The sequence below is a fragment of the Rhinoderma darwinii genome, chromosome 2 (genome assembly GCF_050947455.1).
Source record: "Rhinoderma darwinii isolate aRhiDar2 chromosome 2, aRhiDar2.hap1, whole genome shotgun sequence".
NCBI lineage: Eukaryota > Metazoa > Chordata > Amphibia > Anura > Rhinodermatidae > Rhinoderma > Rhinoderma darwinii.
Window position 1 is genome coordinate 249,920,847 of NC_134688.1, and position 20,362 is coordinate 249,941,208.

Below are 20,362 nucleotides of genomic sequence, written 5' to 3' on the forward strand. Positions count from 1 at the left end.
ATGCTGCTCATGAAATGTCATTTGACCTAGATATCAGCCCCTATCCCCAGAAGCATGACCAAACTTGTTCAGCTGAACCTGCAGGTTAATTCAAAAGGCAAATAAAATTAAGCAGCCACCAGCCTTCAGTGCCACTTATCTTTTGGGTAAATCCAACCCGTTATATCCCGGTTTCTTCCCATAGAAATTAGATTTTTGGCAAAACCTGCTGAACGCACTAGCATTAGTCAAGAAAAATAGAATGTGTTCAGCCATCTTTAAATTTAAGAGGTTGTATAATACCTGTCTATATGCCCTTGGGTAGGACATATAGATGACAGAGGGAGGTCACCCGCCGTAGACCGCCTTCTATGAGACAGAGAAGAGAAATGCATCTCTCTGTATTGTTAATTAGTCTTACAGATATCAATGAGCACCCTATTATGCAGCATTTCTCCTGCAGAATTGCTGAAAGGGAAATGAGGATAAGACAGGAGAGGGTCCCAGGACCGTGACCTCGTGTGATATGCTCACCTTTAGGGGACCTTTAACCCCTTTCCTACGCATTTTTCATATTTTCATTTCTGCTTTTTCCTCCCCACCTTCAAAAAGCCATAACTTCTTTATTTTTTCATTGATATAGCCCTGAGAGCTTTTTTTGTGGGACAAGTAGTTTTTCACGACACCATTTAATGTGCCATATAATATGCTGGGAAACTGGAAAAAAATTATTTGTGGGTTTGAATGGAAAAAAAAACAAACAAACCGATTCTTCTATTGTTTTTAGGGCTTATTTTTTTGCGGGGCAAGCTGTAGTTTTTGGGGTACATAAGACTTTTTGATCATTTTTATTACATTTTTTGTGGGAGATGAGGTGACCAAAATCCAGCGATTATGGCATTTAAATTTTTTTTTTTATTACTGCTTTTTTCTGCGCAGATTAAATAATGTTAAAATATAATAGCACAGACTTTTACCAAAGAGGGGAGAGAGGGACAGAAAATTTGGAAAGTCTTCAGACCCTTTTACTGTTTATGTCATGTCGCAAGAGCCTTTTGCTAAGTTTAAATAAAAAATTATGTGTTTTTTTTTCCCCATCATTCTGGGGGGAAATTTTAGATCTAGGGGCCTCCCATTTCTCTAGATCATCTTTGAAATGTTTCTACACCTTGATTGGAGTTTACCTGTGGTAAATTCATTTGATTGGACAGGATTTGGAAAGACTCACCCCTATCTATATAAGGTCTCACAGCTGACAATGCATATCAGAGCAAAAACCAAGCCATGAGGAGAAAAGAACTGCCTTTAGAGCTCAGAGATAGGATTGTGAGGAGGCAAAGATCTGGAGAAGGGTACAATGAAGATGAAAAAAAAAATAACTTCCCAAGAGCACAGTGGCCTCCATAATTCTTAAACGAAAGACTTTTGGAACCACGAGGACCCTACCTAGAGCTGGCCGTCCCATCATACTAATTAATAGGGGGAGAAGGGCCTTTGTAAGAGAGGTGGCCAAGAACTCAATTGTCACTGTGGCTGAGCTCCAAAGATCCTGTGTGTAAATGGGAGAAACTTCCAGAAGGTTAACCATCACTGCAGCACTCCACCAATCTGGGCTTCATGGTAGAGTGGTTGGAAAGAAGCCTCTCCTCAGTAAAAAGACACGTGAAAGCCTGCCTGGAGTTTGCAAAAAAATGGCCTCAATTGTAGACGTCATGTCATCACCTGCCCAATACCATCTCTGCAGTGAAGCATGGTGGTGGCAGCATCATGCTGTGGGGATGTTTTTTTAGCAGCTGGGACAGGGAGACTGGTCAGGGTTGAGGGAAAGATGAGTATAGTAAAGTACAGAGTTATTCTTAATGAAAACCTGATACAGAGTGCTCTGGACCTCAGACTGGGCCGAAGGTTCATCTTCCAACAAGACAATGACCCTAAGCACACAGCCAAGTCAACAGAGAAGTGGCTTAGGGACAACTCTGTGAATGATCTTGAGTGGCCCAGCCAGAGCCCTGACTTGAACCCAACCCAATATCTCTGGAGAGACCTGAAAATTGCTGTCCACCGACGGTCCCCATTCAACCTGACAGAGCTTGAATGGATCTGCAGAGAAGAATGGAAGAATACACCCAAATTCAGGTGTGCAAACCTTGTGGCATCATACCCAAGAAGAGGCCATTATCGCTGCCAAAGGTGCCTCAACTAAGTACCAAGTAAAGGGTCTGAATACTTATGTCAATGCAATACTGTAGTTTTTCCTTTTCAATAAATTAGCGTGAATAGAAACATGATTTCTTTTTTATTTTAGGCACAATGCACAACATAACAAAATGTGAAAAAATGTAAAGGGTCTGAAGGCTTTACAAAATCAATATATATATATTTATAATAAATATTTATTTATATTAAAAAGAACACCTTTATTTAAACTGTATTCATTATTTTTTTTTATATTAGTCCCCCTAGGGGATTTGAATCAGCAATCGTTGGAACACTTGTATGATATACTGCAATACTAATGTATTGCAGTATATTGAGATTTTTACATGAGCCCAAAGATGTCAGACCGTGGGCCTTCACTAAGCTCTCATTCCAACTATTGGCATGCCGCAATCACATCACGGGGGGCCAATGGGACGTCTGCAGGGGTCGCACTCCTCATTCTATAGGCTTAGATGCCGCGGTCACTATTGACCATGGCATCTAAGGGGTTAAACTAGCGGAATCCTGCTCATTGCAGTGAAGTGTCTGCTGTAGCATACAGCCGACACGCTCATCTTAGGGCGCAGGTTCAGGCCGTGAATCCGATCAATATTCCTCCCTCTCCCCGGGCCTGTCGGAGGGGTTAAGTAAACATTGCTTTAAAAGTGGGTAACCAATACATCCAATAAACATTGTTTTTCCAGCTTTGGGTATTACTTACAGAAACTGCCCACCCTGCGAGAAACCCATGCCGTTGTAGCCATTCTGAAGCCTGGGGTCCTTTGCTAGTTGCTCACAAACAAGATCCAGTTGTTTATTTACATTGAGAAAAAAGCTGTTTTCCATGTCCTGGGAAAAAATAGATATAACATAGTAACAAAATCACGAGGAGAGATAAGTGAGCCAATCCGGGAGCAAAAACAATGCATTCTAGATTATCAGGGCTGCATCTTTTGATTGGCAATTCCCCGCTTCCCTTGTATTTGGTATGTGCATTTGATTATTGGGCATTTTAAATACAATAATGACATTGGGGGGAACACAGACTATGGGTATATGCTGTTGCTACTAGAGGCATGACACTAAGAAAAAAAAAAGTGTTGTCTCCTACAGTATACACCCATCCCACAGGCACTGAGCTAGTCAGCCTGTACAGAAGCAGAACACAAGGTAGTAGAACAACATCAGAACCAAATAAACCTCATCCGATGCACAACCTTATTAATGTTATAACGAAGAAAAAAGAAAAATAATTTTTTTTGTCAGAAAATCCCTTTTATTCATTTTTCTCTGTAAAACATAAGATTTTACAAGAGAAACGCAACTCAATATTTATTGCCCAGATTCTGCAGTTTTTAGAAATATCCCATGTGGCCCTAGTGTGGTAATGGACTGAAACACCGGCCTCAGAAGCAAAGGAGCACCTAGTGGATTTTGAGGCCTCCTTTTTATTAGGCACCATGTCCGGTTTGAGGAGGTCTTGTGGTGCCAAAACAGTGAAAACCCCCCAAAAGTGACCCTATTTGGCAAACTACACCCCTCAAGGAACTTATCGAGGGTTATAGTGAGCATTTAGACCCCACAGGTTTTTTGCTGCATTTTGTGGAATTAGGCTGTGCAATTTAAAGGACCAGTGTCACGAAAAAAACATTTTTTAGATCAATTTGATTTTAGTGTTTTATTAAACATTTTTTTATTTATTTGTGTGTTTGTGTTTTACTTTTTTAGTTTTTTTCACTTTTTCTTCCCTATGGGGGCTGCCATTTTTTTTTCCATCTCTGTATGTGTCAATTAATGACACATACAGACATGGAATACGGCACATACAGTCCCATAGTGAATGCGAACGGGGCCCGTTCCATCCACTATGCTGTACGCCGTCTGTGTGGGAACGGCGCATGCGCCGCTCCCACACAGTCCAAGTTGAACTGTGCGACATCCGGCGCCATTTTCCTGTGGACCGGAAGTCGCGGCCGGACAGTAAGATTACTACTTCCGGTCGCGGCTTCCGGACTTGTGCACTTGGAGCGGCGGTAGCAGATGGTGCGGACAGACCGGAGGGAGCGGCGGCGGCAGGAGCAGGTAAGTTATTTCTATGTATGTTCGTGTTTTAGTGTGTGTTTACTAGTGTATGTTAACCTACTACACTGTGCGTTAGCTCGAAAAATGGCGACACACAGTGTAGGAGGTTTGACCGTTCAATCCCCTCGTTTCTCCCGGCACTAGCCAGGATAAAGGAGGGGGGATTCTGTGAGCTCACTAGAGCGAGTGAGTTTTCTCAAATTTTGCAGCATAAAGCAATGTGGTTGCTTTACCACATGCAATGCTGCAATTTTGGGAATTGCTCCATCTAGTGACCAGCGCTGGGAAATATTATAAATTAGAATCTAATTTATAATATTTCCAGACTCGTGAAAAAAATTAAAAAAATTAGAACAATGTTTAATCACCTATACACTAATTGTTTAACTAAATAAAATAAAAAAAAAATTCTAGCGACACTTTCCCTTTAAAATCACATTTTTCCGATAAAAGGTACATATGTAGATTTTTTTTTACAAGGAATAAAGGAGAAAACGCCCCCCAACATTTCTATAGCAATTTCTCCCGATTACGGCAATACCCCATATGTGGTCATAAACTGCTGGTTGGACAAACGGCAGAGCTCAGAAAGGCAGGAGCGCTATTTGGCATGTAGATTTTGCTGGATTGGTTTCTGGGCGCCATGTTGCATTTGCAGAGCTTCTGAGGTACCAGTACAGAGGTAACCCCTTAAAAGTGACCCCATTTTGGAAACTAGACCCCTTGAGGAATTAATTTTAGTTTTCATGGGTTGCATGCGACTTTTAGATCAGTTTTTATTCTATTTTTTAAGAAGCGTGGTGACTAAAAAACAGGAATTCTACTATTGTTTTTTATTCTTTTTACAGTGTTTACCGTGCGCTATAATTTACATATTCCCTTTATTCTGCGTGGCGATACGATTACGGCGATACCATATGCTTATAGTTTTGTTTTTTTAGGTCTTATGGCGTTTGAACGATAAAATACTTTTTATAAAAAATCATTTACTTTTTGTGTTGCCATATTCTAAGAGCCAATACTTTTTTATTTTTCCATCAAAAAAGCCGTGTGAGGACTTGTTTTCTGCGTAACGATCAGACATATTGATCACTTTTTATTCCATTTTTTGCGAGGTGAAGTGACCAAAAAATTGTGATTCTGGTATGGTTTACTATTATTTTCTTTTATGGTGTTCACCGCGCGGGATAAATAACTAAATACTTTTCTAGTTCAGGCCATTACAGACGCGGCGATACCAATTATGTATAGTTTATTTGTTTTTTTAATAATAAAGGACTGATAAGGGAAAAAGGGGAATTTAACTTTTATTACTGTAAAACTTTTATTTTTACACAACTTTTTATTAACTTTTTTGTTTTGCCCACTAGGGGACTTGAAGGCAGGAGGCCCTGATCGCAATTCTAATACACTATATGCGTAGTGAAGTGTATTAGAGCTGTCAACTACTCGCTGGCTTTGTCAGGACCCACTAGGGTTCCGTAGGTGGCATAGCCGGAGGCTATTGTTAGGCCTCCGTTGCCATAGCAACCATGACCACTCGCTATCATGTAGCGGGACATCGATGGTGGTTTAACCCCTAAGACGCCGCGATCGCTATTGAACACGGTTTCTAAGGGGTTAATCAGCGGGGACCACCACGATCGGTCCCCGCTGAAGGAGTTGCGGCAACTGCTGTACGAGACCGCAGTTGTCACAGCTCCTGTATGTGTTGGGAGGACGGCCGAAACGGCCGATCCTCCCGTGACGTATTATTAGGTCATGGAGCGCGAATGATGCACTAACCATGACCTAATAGTACGTCAAGGAGCAGGAAGGGATTAATGACCGGGCCTGAAAAGGCATTATTGACCAGCTAAATTTTCCTATTTTTTGCCTCTCTGTCTTTCAGCAGCCATAACCTTTTTATTTTTTCATTGACGTGGCTATATGAGGCCTTGTTTTATGCGGGAGAAATAGTAAATATTTTTTTCTCAGTTTGGGAGTAGAAAAATATATTTTTACGGCATCAATATAGGAAAAAGCGATTCTCGCCATCGTTTTTCTTGTTTCTTTTATATCCCGTTCACGTTTCACGCTAAATAACCTGTTAAATTAAGGCGGGATTCACACGACCGGGTCGTTCCCGAGCCCGAGTGTCGGCCGGTAAAATCGGCCATTTTGCCCGGCCGGTTTGCATAAAGTTATGCATCCGTGCCGGGCCGGGCAGATCCGGACAGTGACATCATCGGCAGCTCCTGAAGGGGAATCCCCATGTGTTCGGGGATTCCGCTTCAGGAGTTTCCCCTGATGTCACTGCCCAGATATGGACAGAGACATCAAGCGCTCTGTCCAGGAGCGGAATCCCCGAAAACACGGGGATTCCGCTCCTTCAAGGAGCTAAAGTGCGGCTAGCACATAGCAGAGCGGGGAGATACCTCCCTGCTCTGCTATAGTGGCGTCACAACAGTAGTAGCAGCAGCAGCAGCAGCAGCTGCTACTACTACTAGCGGCGCCATCGAAGGTGTCGCCGAGCCAGGGTGCTTTTAACAAGCAGGGGAAGGGAGCCAGCGCAGCGCTCCCTCCACCTGCTGTACACCCCGGCCCTGCAACACCGTGTACAGCGATGCCATTCGTCAGAATGGCATCAACTCCTCCTCACATGCACTCTGCGCTGTGAGGAGGAGGAGATAGAGCGCAAGCGCCGGGAAACCCGGCCGTCACTCGAAACACATTCCGGTGATGGCCGTGTAATACCCGGCCCCATAGACTTGTATGGGAGCCGGGCGGCCGGGTGCCCGGGCAAAGATAGAGCATGTCCTATTTTTTGACGGCCGGATTTTCCGGCCGTCAAAAAATCGGTCGTGTGAATAGCCCCATTAGGGGTCTATCATTCCTAATGCAGCCGGGTGCCGGCCGATTTATGAACGGCCGGCACCCGGCCGGGAAACCCTGCCGTGTGAATGAGGCCTAATTCTTCAGGTTATTACGGTCGTCTAAATACCTAATATGTGTAGGTTTTATGTTTTTATATAATGTAGGGGCAATAAAATCTATTTTATGCAAAATAATTATACTAATAATGTAACTTTTTTTTTTTAAATTCCATTAAGGGATAACTTTACATACAACTTTATTTTATACTTATAATGTACTAGCATACTCCTGTATGCGAATACATTACACTGTGTCACTTTGACACAGGCTGCTGTTAGGGCAGCACATAGTGTGCCCTAACAGCAGGCAAACTGAAGAGACAGCCCTGGGGTCCGTTCTAGGTCACCAGGGCTGACTGCAGAGGGGTTACCCGATCTTTGATCACGTCATTTGGTTTCCGATGTCGAGATCAAAGGGGAGAGTCCCCTTTGATCATGCCGCGGTCTCGGACCACGGCGATCAAGGGGTTAAACAGCTGGGGTTGGAATGTTTGCCGACTCCAGATGTGTTTAGCAGGCTGTTCTAAGATCAGGAGTTGTACATTACAGCTCCTGCTTAGAGGATGAGCGCTCATCAGCCTCTTCTACAGCGACACCAAAAGACGAAGCACCTGCACCGCCTGCTGCCAAAAGACGGTGGGCGGTCTTATAAGGAGTTAAAGAGGACTTGCAGATATGGCGAGATTTACTGCAGGTCTTGGTCTTCTGTATCTCTGTGGGGCTGCCCGCTCTGATTGGGCAGCGTCACAGTTATGCAGGAGGCAATACCTATTGAGCAGAAATAAAGCCTCCTCCTCCTCTCTGTACCTTTAGTCACAATTAGCATATTAGGCACCAAACATAGCGGGGGGCCGCAGCAGAACAACAGGGGGTCCAAAGATAAAAATAATTAATCGGGAGGATGCCGGGAATAAGGGGAGGTATGTTGTTTTAAAAAATAATAAAAAATTACATAACAGGTCATCCAGGGGCGTAGCTAAAGGCTCATGAGCCCAGATGCAAAGATTCTTCTCCCCTCCCTCCCCAAACTTCTCATGGCCGACGGCCCGCAGCATCGCTGGGTCTCCTAAGTGACCCAACGATGCAGCACTAGCAGCCAGGGACGTCACTAAGGTTTTGAAGAGTCAGGGGAAATAGCCCCAATACATATAACACCCCAAAAAAACGTGTGTGCGTATATGTGTGTGTATATAGAAGAGACAGCATATCTATAGCACTACGACCCTATAGCTATGGATATGATTAGATATAGTGGCTCAGCAGACAGTATCACACATTATATGATTAGATACAGTGGCTCAGAAGACAGTATCACACGGGATAGGATAAGATATAGGACTCGCTGACATTGCGGCTCCAGCGCTGGACCCAGGAAAGGTAATAATATTAATTGTTTTGCTTTTTTATGTGTTACTAATTATTATGTGTGTTTGTGTTTTTTTACAGGTTCGGTTGTTGGACTACGTCGGATTCGAGAACTACTTCGATGACAGCTTTTTTTTTTTATTCTCAATAAAATTGATTACTAGGGTTGTGTGGGATTTTTATTTCAATAAAATATTTTTCCTATGTCTTTGTATTTTTCTAATCTTTATTACTACCACCTTAGTAATGGCCGCTGGCTGATTGACAACGTTTATTACTAAGGTGAGGCTTAAAGAGGCTCTGTCACCAGATTTTGCAACCCCTATCTCCTATTGCAGCAGATCGGCGCTGCAATGTAGATAAGAGTAACTTTTTGTTTTTTTCAAAAACGAGCATTTTTGGCCAAGTTATGACCATTTTTATATTTATGCAAATGAGGCTTTCTTAAGTACAACTGGGCGTGTTTAAAGTTATGTACAAGTGGGCGTGTATTGTGTATGTACATCTGGGCGTTTTTACTTCTTTTACTAGCTGGGCGTTGTGACTAGAAGTGTATGATGCTGACGAATCAGCATCATCCACTTCTCTTCGTTAACACCCAGCTTCTGGCAGTGCACAGACACACAGCGTGTTCTCGAGAGATCACGCTGTGACGTCACTTCCTGCCCCAGGTCCTGCATCGTGTCGGACGAGCGAGGACACATCGGCACCAGGCGACAGAGGCTACATCGACTTACCTGCAAACGCCGATGCTGCTGCAGAATCAACTGTAACCTCTGGTGCCGATGTGTCCTCGCTCGTCCGACACGATGCAGGACCAAGGGCAGGAAGTGACGTCACAGCGTGATCTCTCGAGAACACGCTGTGTGTCTGTGCACTGCCAGAAGCTGGGTGTTAACGAAGAGAAGTGGATGATGCTGATTCGTCAGCATCATACACTTCTATTCACAACGCCCAGCTAGTAAAAGGAGTAAAAACGCCCAGATGTACACACACAATACACGCCCACTTGGACATAACTTTAAACACGCCCAGTTGTAATTAAGAAAGCCTCATTTGCATAAATATAAAAATGGTCATAACTTGGCCAAAAATGCTCGTTTTTGAAAAAAAAAACACGTTACTCTTATCTACATTGCAGCGCCGATCTGCTGCAATAGGAGATAGGGGTTGCAAAATCTGGTGACAGAGCCTCTTTAATGTTAGACATGACGATGCTAACACTAACCCCCATTATTAACCCGGTACCCACCGCCACCAGGTGTACCCGGAAGAGCCTGGTACGATCCAGTACCCGACCATCTGTAGTGCTGGCAAGGCACTGGCGCGGCCGCAGGCTGGTATTATTAGGCGGGATTCACACGACCGGGTCGTTCCCGAGCCCGAGTGTCGGCCGGTAAAATCGGCCATTTTGCCCGGCCGGTTTGCATAAAGTTATGCATCCGTGCCGGGCCGGGCCGATCCGGACAGTGACGTCAGCGGCAGCTCCTGAAGGGGAATCCCCATGTGTTCGGGGATTCCGCTTCAGGAGTTTCCCCTGATGTCACTGCCCAGATATGGACAGAGACATCAAGCGCTCTGTCCAGGAGCGGAATCCCCGAACACACGGGGATTCCGCTCCTTCAAGGAGCTAAAGTGCGGCTAGCACATAGCAGAGCGGGGAGATACCTCCCCGCTCTGCTATAGTGGCGTCGCTACAGTAGTAGCAGCAGCAGCAGCTGCTGCAGCTGCTAGCGGCACCATCAAAGGTGTCGCCGGGCCAGGGCGCTTTTAACAAGCAGGAGAAGGGAGCCAGCGCAGCGCTCCCTTCCACCTGCTGTACACCCCGGCCCTGCCACACCGTGTACAGCAATGCCATTCGTCAGAATGGCATCAACTCCTCCTCCTCACATGCACTCTGCGCTGTGAGGAGGAGGAGATAGAGCGCAAGAGCCGGAAAACCCGGCCGTCACTCGGGACACATCCCGGTGATGGCCGGGTATTACCCGGCCCCATAGACTTCTATGGGAGCCGGGCGGCCGGGTACCCAGGCGAAAATAGAGCATGTCCTATTTTTTGACGGGCGGTTTTCCCGGCCTTCAAAAAATCGGCCGTGTGAATAGCCCCATTAGGGGTCTATTATTCCTAATGCAGCCGGGTGCCGGCCGATTTATGAACGGCCGGCACCCGGCCGGGAAACCCTGCCGTGTGAATGAGGCCTTAGGCTGGGAAAAGCCCAAAACAGTGGCACTTCCCACACTGGTAATGCTAGCCTGCTGCTATGTTGTATCTGGCTGGTTATAAAAATGGGGGAACCCCACATCGTTCTTTCCAATAATTTTTTTCCCATTTTTCATAATCAGCCAGCTACAACACAGCAGCAGCCTAGCACTAGCAGGGTGGGAAGGGCCACTGTGTTTAGCCTTTCCCAGCCTAATAATACTAGCCTGCGGGTGCCCCAGTGCCAACCATCACAACAGATGGTCGGGTACTGGATCGTACACGGCTCTTCCCAGCATCCCTGGTGGCGGTGGGTACCGGGGTAATAATGGGGGTTAGTGTTCGCCTCTGGACCGGTTAAAACTAAGCCTCGTCTTAGTAATGAACGTTGTCAATCAGCCAGCGGCCATTACTAAGGTGGTAGTAATAAAGTTTAGAAAAACACAGACATAGAAAAAATATGTTATAGAAAAACTCATTAACCATATTAATGACAATAAAAAAGAGCAGTCATCGAAGTAGTCCTCAAATCCGACGTATACCAACAACCGAACCTTTAAACAAAAAAACAATAGTAAGGGCCTCTTCACATCATCGCTGGCCTTTCGTAGGAGGTTTCTGTAGGGTAACCCCTCAACGGAAAGGCAAACTGAAACCTCAGCTTCCGTTTCCTCACCATTGATCTCCATGGTGACGGAAACGTTGCTATAGGTTTCCGTTTGTCACAGTTGTGAAAGGGTTCCGTTGTTTTGACGGAATCAATAGCGCAGTCGTTCTGTCAAGAACAACGGAACCCTGTCACAACGTTGACAAACGGAAACCTTTAGCAACGTTTCCGTCACCATGGAGATCAATGGTGAAGGAAACGGAAGCTGAGGTTTCAGTTTGCCGTTCCCTTGAGGGGTTACCCGACAGAAACCTCCGACGGAACCCCTCAATGGAAGGGCAACGCTGATGTGAACACAGCCTAACACATATGGTAGGCTTAGATACAGGGCCCAAGTGCAGGTGTGGTACTGTTTGTTGGACCCTGTATCTAAGACTAAGGTAGATTTAGATACAGGGTCCAGCAGACAGTAATCTTCTGCAGTATAAGATTACGGTCTGCTGGGGCCCTGTAGCCAAGCCTAACACATGGTAGGCTTTAAAAGGGGTTGTACAGACACTAAACATTGATGGCCTATCCTCAGGATAGGCCATCAATAGCTGATGGGTGGGGGTCCGACTCCCAGGACCCTCAACAATCTGCTGTTTTGAAGGGGGTGCAGAGGTCGTATGAGCGCTGCTTCCCCTTCATTTCCCTTACTTGCGCACACTGTGAATCGCTGACATATCCGTGTCGCCGATTCAGTGTGAGAAAGTGACCATAATGAAGCGGAAGTAGCGCTTAAAAACAGCTGATTGTCGGGGGTTCCGGGAGTCGGACCCCCGACCCATCAGCTCCAGACAGTAATATTAACACACAGACAGTAATATTAAACTTTCCCTCCTCTTCAGCCGCAGCAGAGGTCCTGACTCCATCCAGGGTGGGGATGCTGTGCGCAGCTCAGTTACTATAGTAACAGGGGCCCGTGTAGTTTATTACATAGGCCCCAGTTACTATAGTAACTTTTCATTGATGGGGTGCGGGGGGCCGCGGGCCCCCGTCTTAGTGGGCCCGATCGCAATTGCAACCCCTATAGTTACGCCACTGAGGTCATCTTTAAAACAACTGTTAGATACAAAGTTGCATGATCAGTAGTGTAACTACCACAGTAGCAGCCGTAGCGGCAGCTACGGGGCCCGCGGCATGAGGGGGCCCGTGTTGCCCTGCCAGGCACATTACATTATGTGCCAGCCCTGGTGGCACATGCCCCCTCATGCCTAGTAGCATCACCAACACCAGGCATCCGGGGGGGCCCGGATGCCCAGTGCTAGCCACTGCACTGCCACATTTGAACACGACGGCGATGCTGGGACCTGGATCAGGTGGTAGGGCCGTAAGAAGATGGAGGGCAGAGCTAAAGGGAACTACGCAGGACAGTCCTACTTCGGGCGGAGGACAGTCGGAGTACTGTCTCATAGGACGGGGGCGGAGGACAAGTAGATTAAGTTAAAAAGTTCAAGGAAGGAGGGAGAAGTTTTTAGGTAGAAAAATCTGCCTCAAAATTCCTTCAGGAATTTTGATACAGATTTTGACCTACCGGCAGAACGTTTTTCGCCGCGTTTTTCGGCCATTGGGCCGTGGGCAGAAAAAAACGCAGCGAAAAACGCATTTTCTGCCTGACATTGATGTCAATGGGAGGTCATAGACAGAAACGGCCGAAGAAAGGGCATTACGCTTCTTTTTCCCACGAGCGTTCTTCACCGCTCGCAGGAAAAAAACACCTTCGCATCCCATTGAAATCAATCGTTTTTTGCCACGGTTTCCGCGTCAAAAAAACTCAGTGTGAACTCCCCCTAACACCTATACTGAAGCCTTAAGGCCCTGTTCACACAGGGTTTTTTGCAGGCAGAAAAATTTTCACCTGCCTGCACGCCGTTTGCCACGTTTTTGGCCACGGCCATTGAGCGCCGCGGGAAAATTTCTCTGCCTCCTATTGTCAATGGGAGGTCAGAGACGTAAACACCCAAAGATAGGGGCAAGTAGCTTCTTCCCGTAAGCGGGAGGCGTTTTCTTTAGTTTTATGAAGTGTTTACCGACATCAAAAAACTCAGTGTGAACTCCCCCTAACACATATACTGAAGCCTGCCTGGCCTTGCCTTCTGCCACGTTACATAACTTCAAAGTTCACACACATTACATTAACGGAAGGGTGTCGCGAAAAAAATATTTTTTATATCAATTTGCTTTTAGTGTTTTATTAAAAAATGTTTTATTTATTTGTGTGTTTGTGTTTTACTTTTTTTTATTTTCGAACTTTTTCTTGTCTATGGGGGCTGCCATTTTTTTTTTTTCATCTCTGTATGTACCGATTAACGACACATACAGATATGGAATATGGCACATACATCCCCATAGAGAATGCGAACGGGAGCCGTTCCATTCACTATGCTGTACGCCGTCTGTGTGGGAACGGCGCATGGGCCGCTCCCACACAGTCCAAATGGAAGGTCTTCGGCCGAGCGACATCCGGCGCCATTTTCTTGTGGACCGGAAGCCGCGGCCGGACAGTAAGATGACTACTTACGGTCGCGGCTTCTGGACATGTGTTCGGAAGCGAGCGGGCGGAGCGGACGTACCGGATTGAGCGGCGGTGGCAGGATCGGGTAAGTTAATTTTGTGTATGTTCGTGTTTTCGTATGTGATTAACACTGTATGTAAGCCTACTACACTGTGTATTCGCTCAAAAAATGGCGGCACACAGTGTAGGAGGTTTGAACATTCAATCCCCTCCTTTCTCCTGGCACTAGCCAGGATAAAGGAGGGGGGATTGTTTGAGGACGCTAGAGTGAGTGTGTCTTCTCAAATTTTGCAGCATAAAGCAATGTGGTTGCTTTACCACATGCCAATGCTGCAATTTTGGGAATTGCTCCCTCTAGTGACCAGCACAGGGAAATGTTATAAATTAGAATCTAATTTATAATATTTCCTGACTCATGAAAAAATTTAAAAAATTAGAACAATGTTTAATCATTTATACACTAACTGTTTAACTAAAAAAAAAAAAAATTTCTAGCGACACATTCCCTTTAAAGGAGTCCTCTGTGCATTTTATATTGATGGCCCATCCTTAGGATAGACCATCAATATCAGATCAGATCAGTGGGAGTCCGTGATTGATGGGACCATAGCATTCGTCGCCGTGGACTTTTCCCAGTTAACAAGCACAACACAGGGCGACCGTGCCCAGGATTGCATTCAAGTGAACAGGACTGAGCTACAATCCCAGTCACAACTGCTACCAATGTGTACGGCGTTGTGCCTGGTAAACACTGAAGAGGCCAAGGCGAAGAATACTTCGGCCCCCTCAAAAAAAGCTGATCGGTGGGTGTGCCGGGAGTTGGACCCCCACCGATCTAATATTGATAACCTATCCTAAAGATAGACCACCAATAAGAAATGTCCAGAGGACCCCTTTAACACCCTAACGACATGCCACATACATGTATCCATCATGGGGCCGTATGGAACTGGCTCAGCGTCCCCCATACTCAGTAGGTGTCGGCCGTACAATACAGCCCAGTGTCGTAGCTATAGCGGTCTCAGTGGTCGAAAATTTCGACCTGGCCCCGAAACCAGTGGCCCCGTGGCCCAACGCGCCTTGTCTATTATAAATTACTATAGTAACCGGGGCCTATGTAATAAACTACACGGGCCTGTTAGTATAGTAACAATATACTTACCCTCCTCGTTCCCGAGCGCAGCTTAGGCCCTGATGTCTGTTTCACATCTTGACGTCGCGGCGCTGGATGGCGTCAGGACATTTGCTGCGCCCAGAGCCGAACAGAAAGGGTAAGTAAAAGATTACTGTCTGCTGGGGCCCTGTATCTAAGCCAACCACATGTGTTACTAATGTTTTGTTTTTTTTGCGTTTGTGATTTTTTTACAGATTCGGTTGTTGGACTACGTCAGATTCGAGGACTACTTCAATAACGACTTTTTTTCTAAATTAAATGGTTAACGAGGTTGAGTGTTTTTTTTTTGATCAAATATTTTTTCTATGTATTTTTTTAAAACTTTATTTCTACCTCTTTAGTAATGGCCGCTTGCTGATTGACAGCGTTCATTACTAAGGAGGTGCTTAGTGTTAGCTGATGCAGAGGCCAACACTAACCCCCATTATTACCCCCCCCCCCCCCACCACCACCACCACCACCAGGGGTGCCGGGAAGAGCCGGGTATGATCCAGTACCTGACCATCTTAACTGGTGGTCGGGCACTGGGGTGGCCGCTGGCTGGAATTATTAGACTAGGAAAGGCCCACAACGATGACCCTTGCCACCTTGGTAATGCTGCTGCTGTGTTGTATCTGGCTGGGTATGAAAAATGGGGGGGGACCCCACATCATTTTTTTTTTCTTTAAATGGAAAAAAAACCAATGCGGTGTGACCCCATTTTTCATAACCAGCCAGATACAACACAGCAGCAGGCTAGCATTACCAGGGTGGGAAGGACCACTGTTGTTGGCCTTTCCCAGGAAAATAATACCAGCCTGCTGCCAGCCCAGTGCCTGACCGCCGCTACATCTGGTCAGGTACCGGATCGCACCAGGTTTTCCCGGCAACCCCGATGGCAGACGGTAGCGGGGTATTAATGGGGGCTAGTATTAGCCCCGGCACCGGCATAACATTAAGTCCCGCCTTAGTAATGGGCGCTGTCAATCAGCCAGCGGCCATTAGTAAGGTGGTAGTAATAAAGTTTAAAAAAATACAAGGACATAGAGAAAATATTTTATTGAAATAAAAAAACACCACGCAACCCTTGTTAACCATTTTATTGAGAACAAAAAAAAACTCCGTCATTGACGTAGTACTTGAATCTGAAGTAGTCCAGCAACCGAACCTGTAAAAACAAAAAAAAATAAAAAATCGTAACATAAAAAAGCAAAACAATTATTATCTTAAATTTCCTGGTCCAGCGCTGGGGACACAATGTCAGCGAGCAGAGTTCTTTATCTAATCCTATCATGTGTGATACTGTCTGCTGAGCCATTGCATCTAATTCTATCCATACCTATAGGGTCATGGTGCTATAGATATGCTGTTATATATATATATATACATACACACACACACACACATTCAGTTGTTTTTTTTGGGGGGGGGGGGATATGTATTGGGGCTATTGCCCCTGATGTTTTAAGACCTTAGTGACGCCCCTGACTGCTAGTGCTGCATCGGTGGGTCACTTAGGAGACTAAGCAATGCAGCTCAAAGCTGCGGGCCATCGGCCATGAGAAGTTGGGGGGCCCAAGAAGGACTTTTGTATCGGGACCTATGAGACTTTAGCTACGCCCTTGACAGGGAGGGGGCTGTATGACGCAATCTACAGGGGGGGATGTATGGCACCATCTACAGGGGGGGCTGTATGGCACATTATACAAGGAGGGGGCTGTATGGCACTATCTACAGGGGGGCGCTGTGTGGCAGGATCTACAGGGGGCACTATCTACAAGGGGGGTTTGTCTGGCACACATGGGAGGGGGGCCAGTAAAAGGTTTGCTATAGGGATGCACGGTGCATCGAAACTTCGATACTGTTTCGATACTTTGCATCCCTAAACGGTTCGATACCGCTATTTCCTGTATTTCGATACTTCGCTGCGCAGCCGCACAGCTCAGTATAGTAATACATGAATGTATGGGAGCGCGGCTGCGGCTGTGTAATTCAGCCACAGCCCCGCTCCTGAGTCCTGATAACATGTGCGCACGGTCAGGATGATGCGATGCGGCCGGCGCTGTACTTATGAGCGGCGGCACTGAAGACAGAACATGGCGGGCGCGCTGCAAAATACACCCATGTTCTGTCCTCCGTGCCTGAACCGCCGCTCATTAGTGCAGCGCCGGCCGCTTCTCCTCATGCTGACCGCGCGCGCACTTCCTGTCAGGAGCGGGGCAATGGCTGTATTACACAGCCCTGCTCTATAACGGCGGAGATCAGAGAAACCGCTCATCTCCGCCGTTATTACCCTGAATGCTGCGATCACAGCTGACTGCAGCATTCAGGAGAAAATGAGAAGGGGGGGATGCCCCTGGATCGCGTCACAGGGAATTCCTGTGACGCGATCGAGGGCCATACCATATATGGGCAGACAGCCCAGGGTCTATTGACGGACACCAGGGCTGTCTTACCATATTTCTTGTTGTTAGGACATACCCAAGTATGTCCTAACAACTGCCTGTGTATTATCTGTCCACAGGCTGATGTACTGGGATATATCTGATATATGTCAGTACATTAAAGTTTAAAAATAAAGTAAAAACAAAGTATTGTTAAATGTAAAAAAAAGACACCTTCACCTTTTTTACAATAAACATTAAAATAAGTCTCAATACATAAAATATTCACACATTCAGTAATGGCGCGCACAACAATTTTTCTGCATCCTTTATGACGTGTGCGCTGTAAAAAAATGAAATAAACACGGCTTTCATTCACTTATTAATGTGAGGCGCGAGGTGCGATGAATTTACCCTCCATGTTCCTCACATTAATAGTAATTAACCCCATCATGTACCTCACACATTAACCCAATATGACTGAGAAACATGATGGGGTTAATTACTATTAATGTGAGGCGCGTTCAAAATTCATCACACCTCGCGCCTCACATCAGAAAACGGAAGAATTTTTTTTTTTATTACTGTTGGCAAAAGTATCGAAATTGGTATCGAAATCGCAATACTAAACGAAGTATCGGTATCGAAGTCCAAATTCTGGTATCGTGACATCCCTAGTTTGCTATGGGGTCCAGTCTTTCCTAGTTACGCCCCTGTGCATGATGGCAACTGAGTAAATTATCGAGGTGTTTTTGCTTTGTATTATAGACAGCATACTGTGTGCTTTCTGAAAAAAATATGATTTAGGTAGTACATTTTATCAAATGAGGGTGAAGGCCAGATGTTAGTGTTTTAGTGAGAACTTTTTCATATATTATATAATCTTTAAACACCATTTATTATTTTGAGAGTGTATTTTGCATGTAAGCCTCTGCTTGGAGGATAGTTCTAGTTGCAAATGTATTATTTCATGCATGTGTAGATGTAGGCATGTGAACTTTTGGAAGGTCTTTTGTGGATAACCGGTCTGCTTTGGACAGCTTGACATTTGAACATTCATGCAATAATTTCAAGGAAATCATTGTGCTGCAAAGTGACATGAAGTTGGTCATGACTAAAAGACTAGGTTTGTCTGCTTTTACTGTTATATATATATATACACACAGACAACTGTGCGTTGCCATTTCACTTGTCAGTAGGGCATGTGCTTACACAGTATGACAATGGCGGCAGTAATTAGATAATTTCAGATTGGGCAGGGACAAATACTATTGACAAGGGGACTAGTATTCACACATTTCCAGGAGGAGTAACAGAAGAGTGCCACAACATTAGAGGATGCTCTAGAAACGTTATTTTATGGGGAAGTATTTACTAAAACAGACATGCCAGGAGAGGTGACTGGTCCTCCGCTCTAGCATAAAGCAGCTGTCAGATCATTACTAGGACAGCAGTGGCTTTGCTTTGTTTTTAGAATACCTTGCTTATATGATGCAGCTTGCATTTTTAATGACAATAATTCAGGCTAGGGTTCATGTTCCATCTCACAATGAGAGATCTTCTGTATGATCTGACAATACTTTGTGGTAAGCGCACTCCATGGAAATCATTGCAACTGCTGACATTGACTACTGAATAGAAAGCCTTGTGATCCTAATCACATGAAAGCCCACATGGCACAGATCATCTCTGCCCTCACTCATAGAGTAAATGCTCTGGTGTGCCCGCAGATTCACCCAGCACAGTTACTACTTTACGTGTTTACGCCGCTGTGTATATATATATTTATATTTCTTGCACATAGTGAGGTTACAGTACTAGTAGCTCTTCCTGTCTGGAGCAGCAGCCATATGTCAGACATGAGCACAGAAGCAGGAAATATTGAAATCCCCTTGAAACTGGCCATACACAAGCTCCTCTGTACGTCTCCCTCTCACCTCAGCAATAGTGTTTCCTATCTTTAGGGACAGGACATATATTCCAGGGACTTGCTGCTCCACCATCTTCTTAATGCCGCCCATACTGAAAGGGTTGCAGCAAGAGTCACCTAAAAACACAAGTTCTGGTAAGAAGCCACAAATAGAGGAAACGGAACTGCACGGTAAAAGCCAAGCGATTAGCAATACACGTCTTACCCATTCCATGCCATATAACCAGCGGCAGCGGCCCTCCTCTTTCCTGTACTGGGCCGCCGCATACGACCATTATCCAGAGCACAAACACACTCAACCTGAGACTCTCCATGTTACAGATAGTGCCTGACAAGCGACGCTTCCTGTTGTGGTCACATGACACTAACACGTGACACCCCCCTAATATCGTAGATGCTGTAGGACGGCAGATATCGGCCGTGTGTTTCTGTGGGCGTGTCTAATTGGCTTTACGGTGTCGAACGACGAGAACGTGAATGAAGCCTCCTGAATCCTGGCGGTCCGCTGCCGATTTGCGACTGAAAATAAATGCAGAAATGTTTTTCAAATTTTCCACAAAATAAAACCTTTTCACCAATGTAGCACTGATAATGAAAACTGTCACATAATAGTAAGCTTATAGCATTTACTGTATTTAGCCCTATAAAGAGTGCATCCACCTTAAAACATAGTCCTATGCTCTGATAACAGTGACCGCTAGGGTGCTCCCATAACAGTAGCTCAAAGGTACTGCCAGAAAGTGAGTGCCAGGGTGCTCCCATAACAGTAGCTCAAAGGTACTGCCATAAAGTGAGTGCCAGGGTGCTCCCATAACAGTAGCTCAAAGGTACTGCCAGAAAATCAGTGCCAGGGTGCTCCCATAACAGTAGCTCAAAGGTACTGCCAGAAAGTGAGTGCCAGGGTGCTCCCATAACAGTAGCTCAAAGGTACTGCCAGAAAGTTAGTGCCAGGGTGCTCCCATAACAGTAACTCAAGGGTACTGCCATAAAGT

General features: G+C 45.5%; 1 protein-coding gene across 1 annotated transcript in view; it reads right to left on the reverse strand.

Annotated features, from left to right (window-relative positions):
* Positions 1-19,777, reverse strand: part of PPT1 (palmitoyl-protein thioesterase 1) — a 42,628-nt gene extending 22,851 nt beyond the window's left edge. Inside the window, exons 1-3 of the mRNA XM_075853064.1 lie at positions 19,576-19,777; positions 19,378-19,487; positions 2,900-3,027 (exon numbers count right to left, since the gene is read on the reverse strand). Coding sequence (XP_075709179.1) covers positions 2,900-3,027; positions 19,378-19,487; positions 19,576-19,684 — 347 coding nt within the window. The 5' untranslated portion in view covers positions 19,685-19,777. The remainder of the gene's footprint in view (positions 1-2,899; positions 3,028-19,377; positions 19,488-19,575) is intronic.
* Between the last annotated feature and the right edge of the window lie 585 nt (positions 19,778-20,362).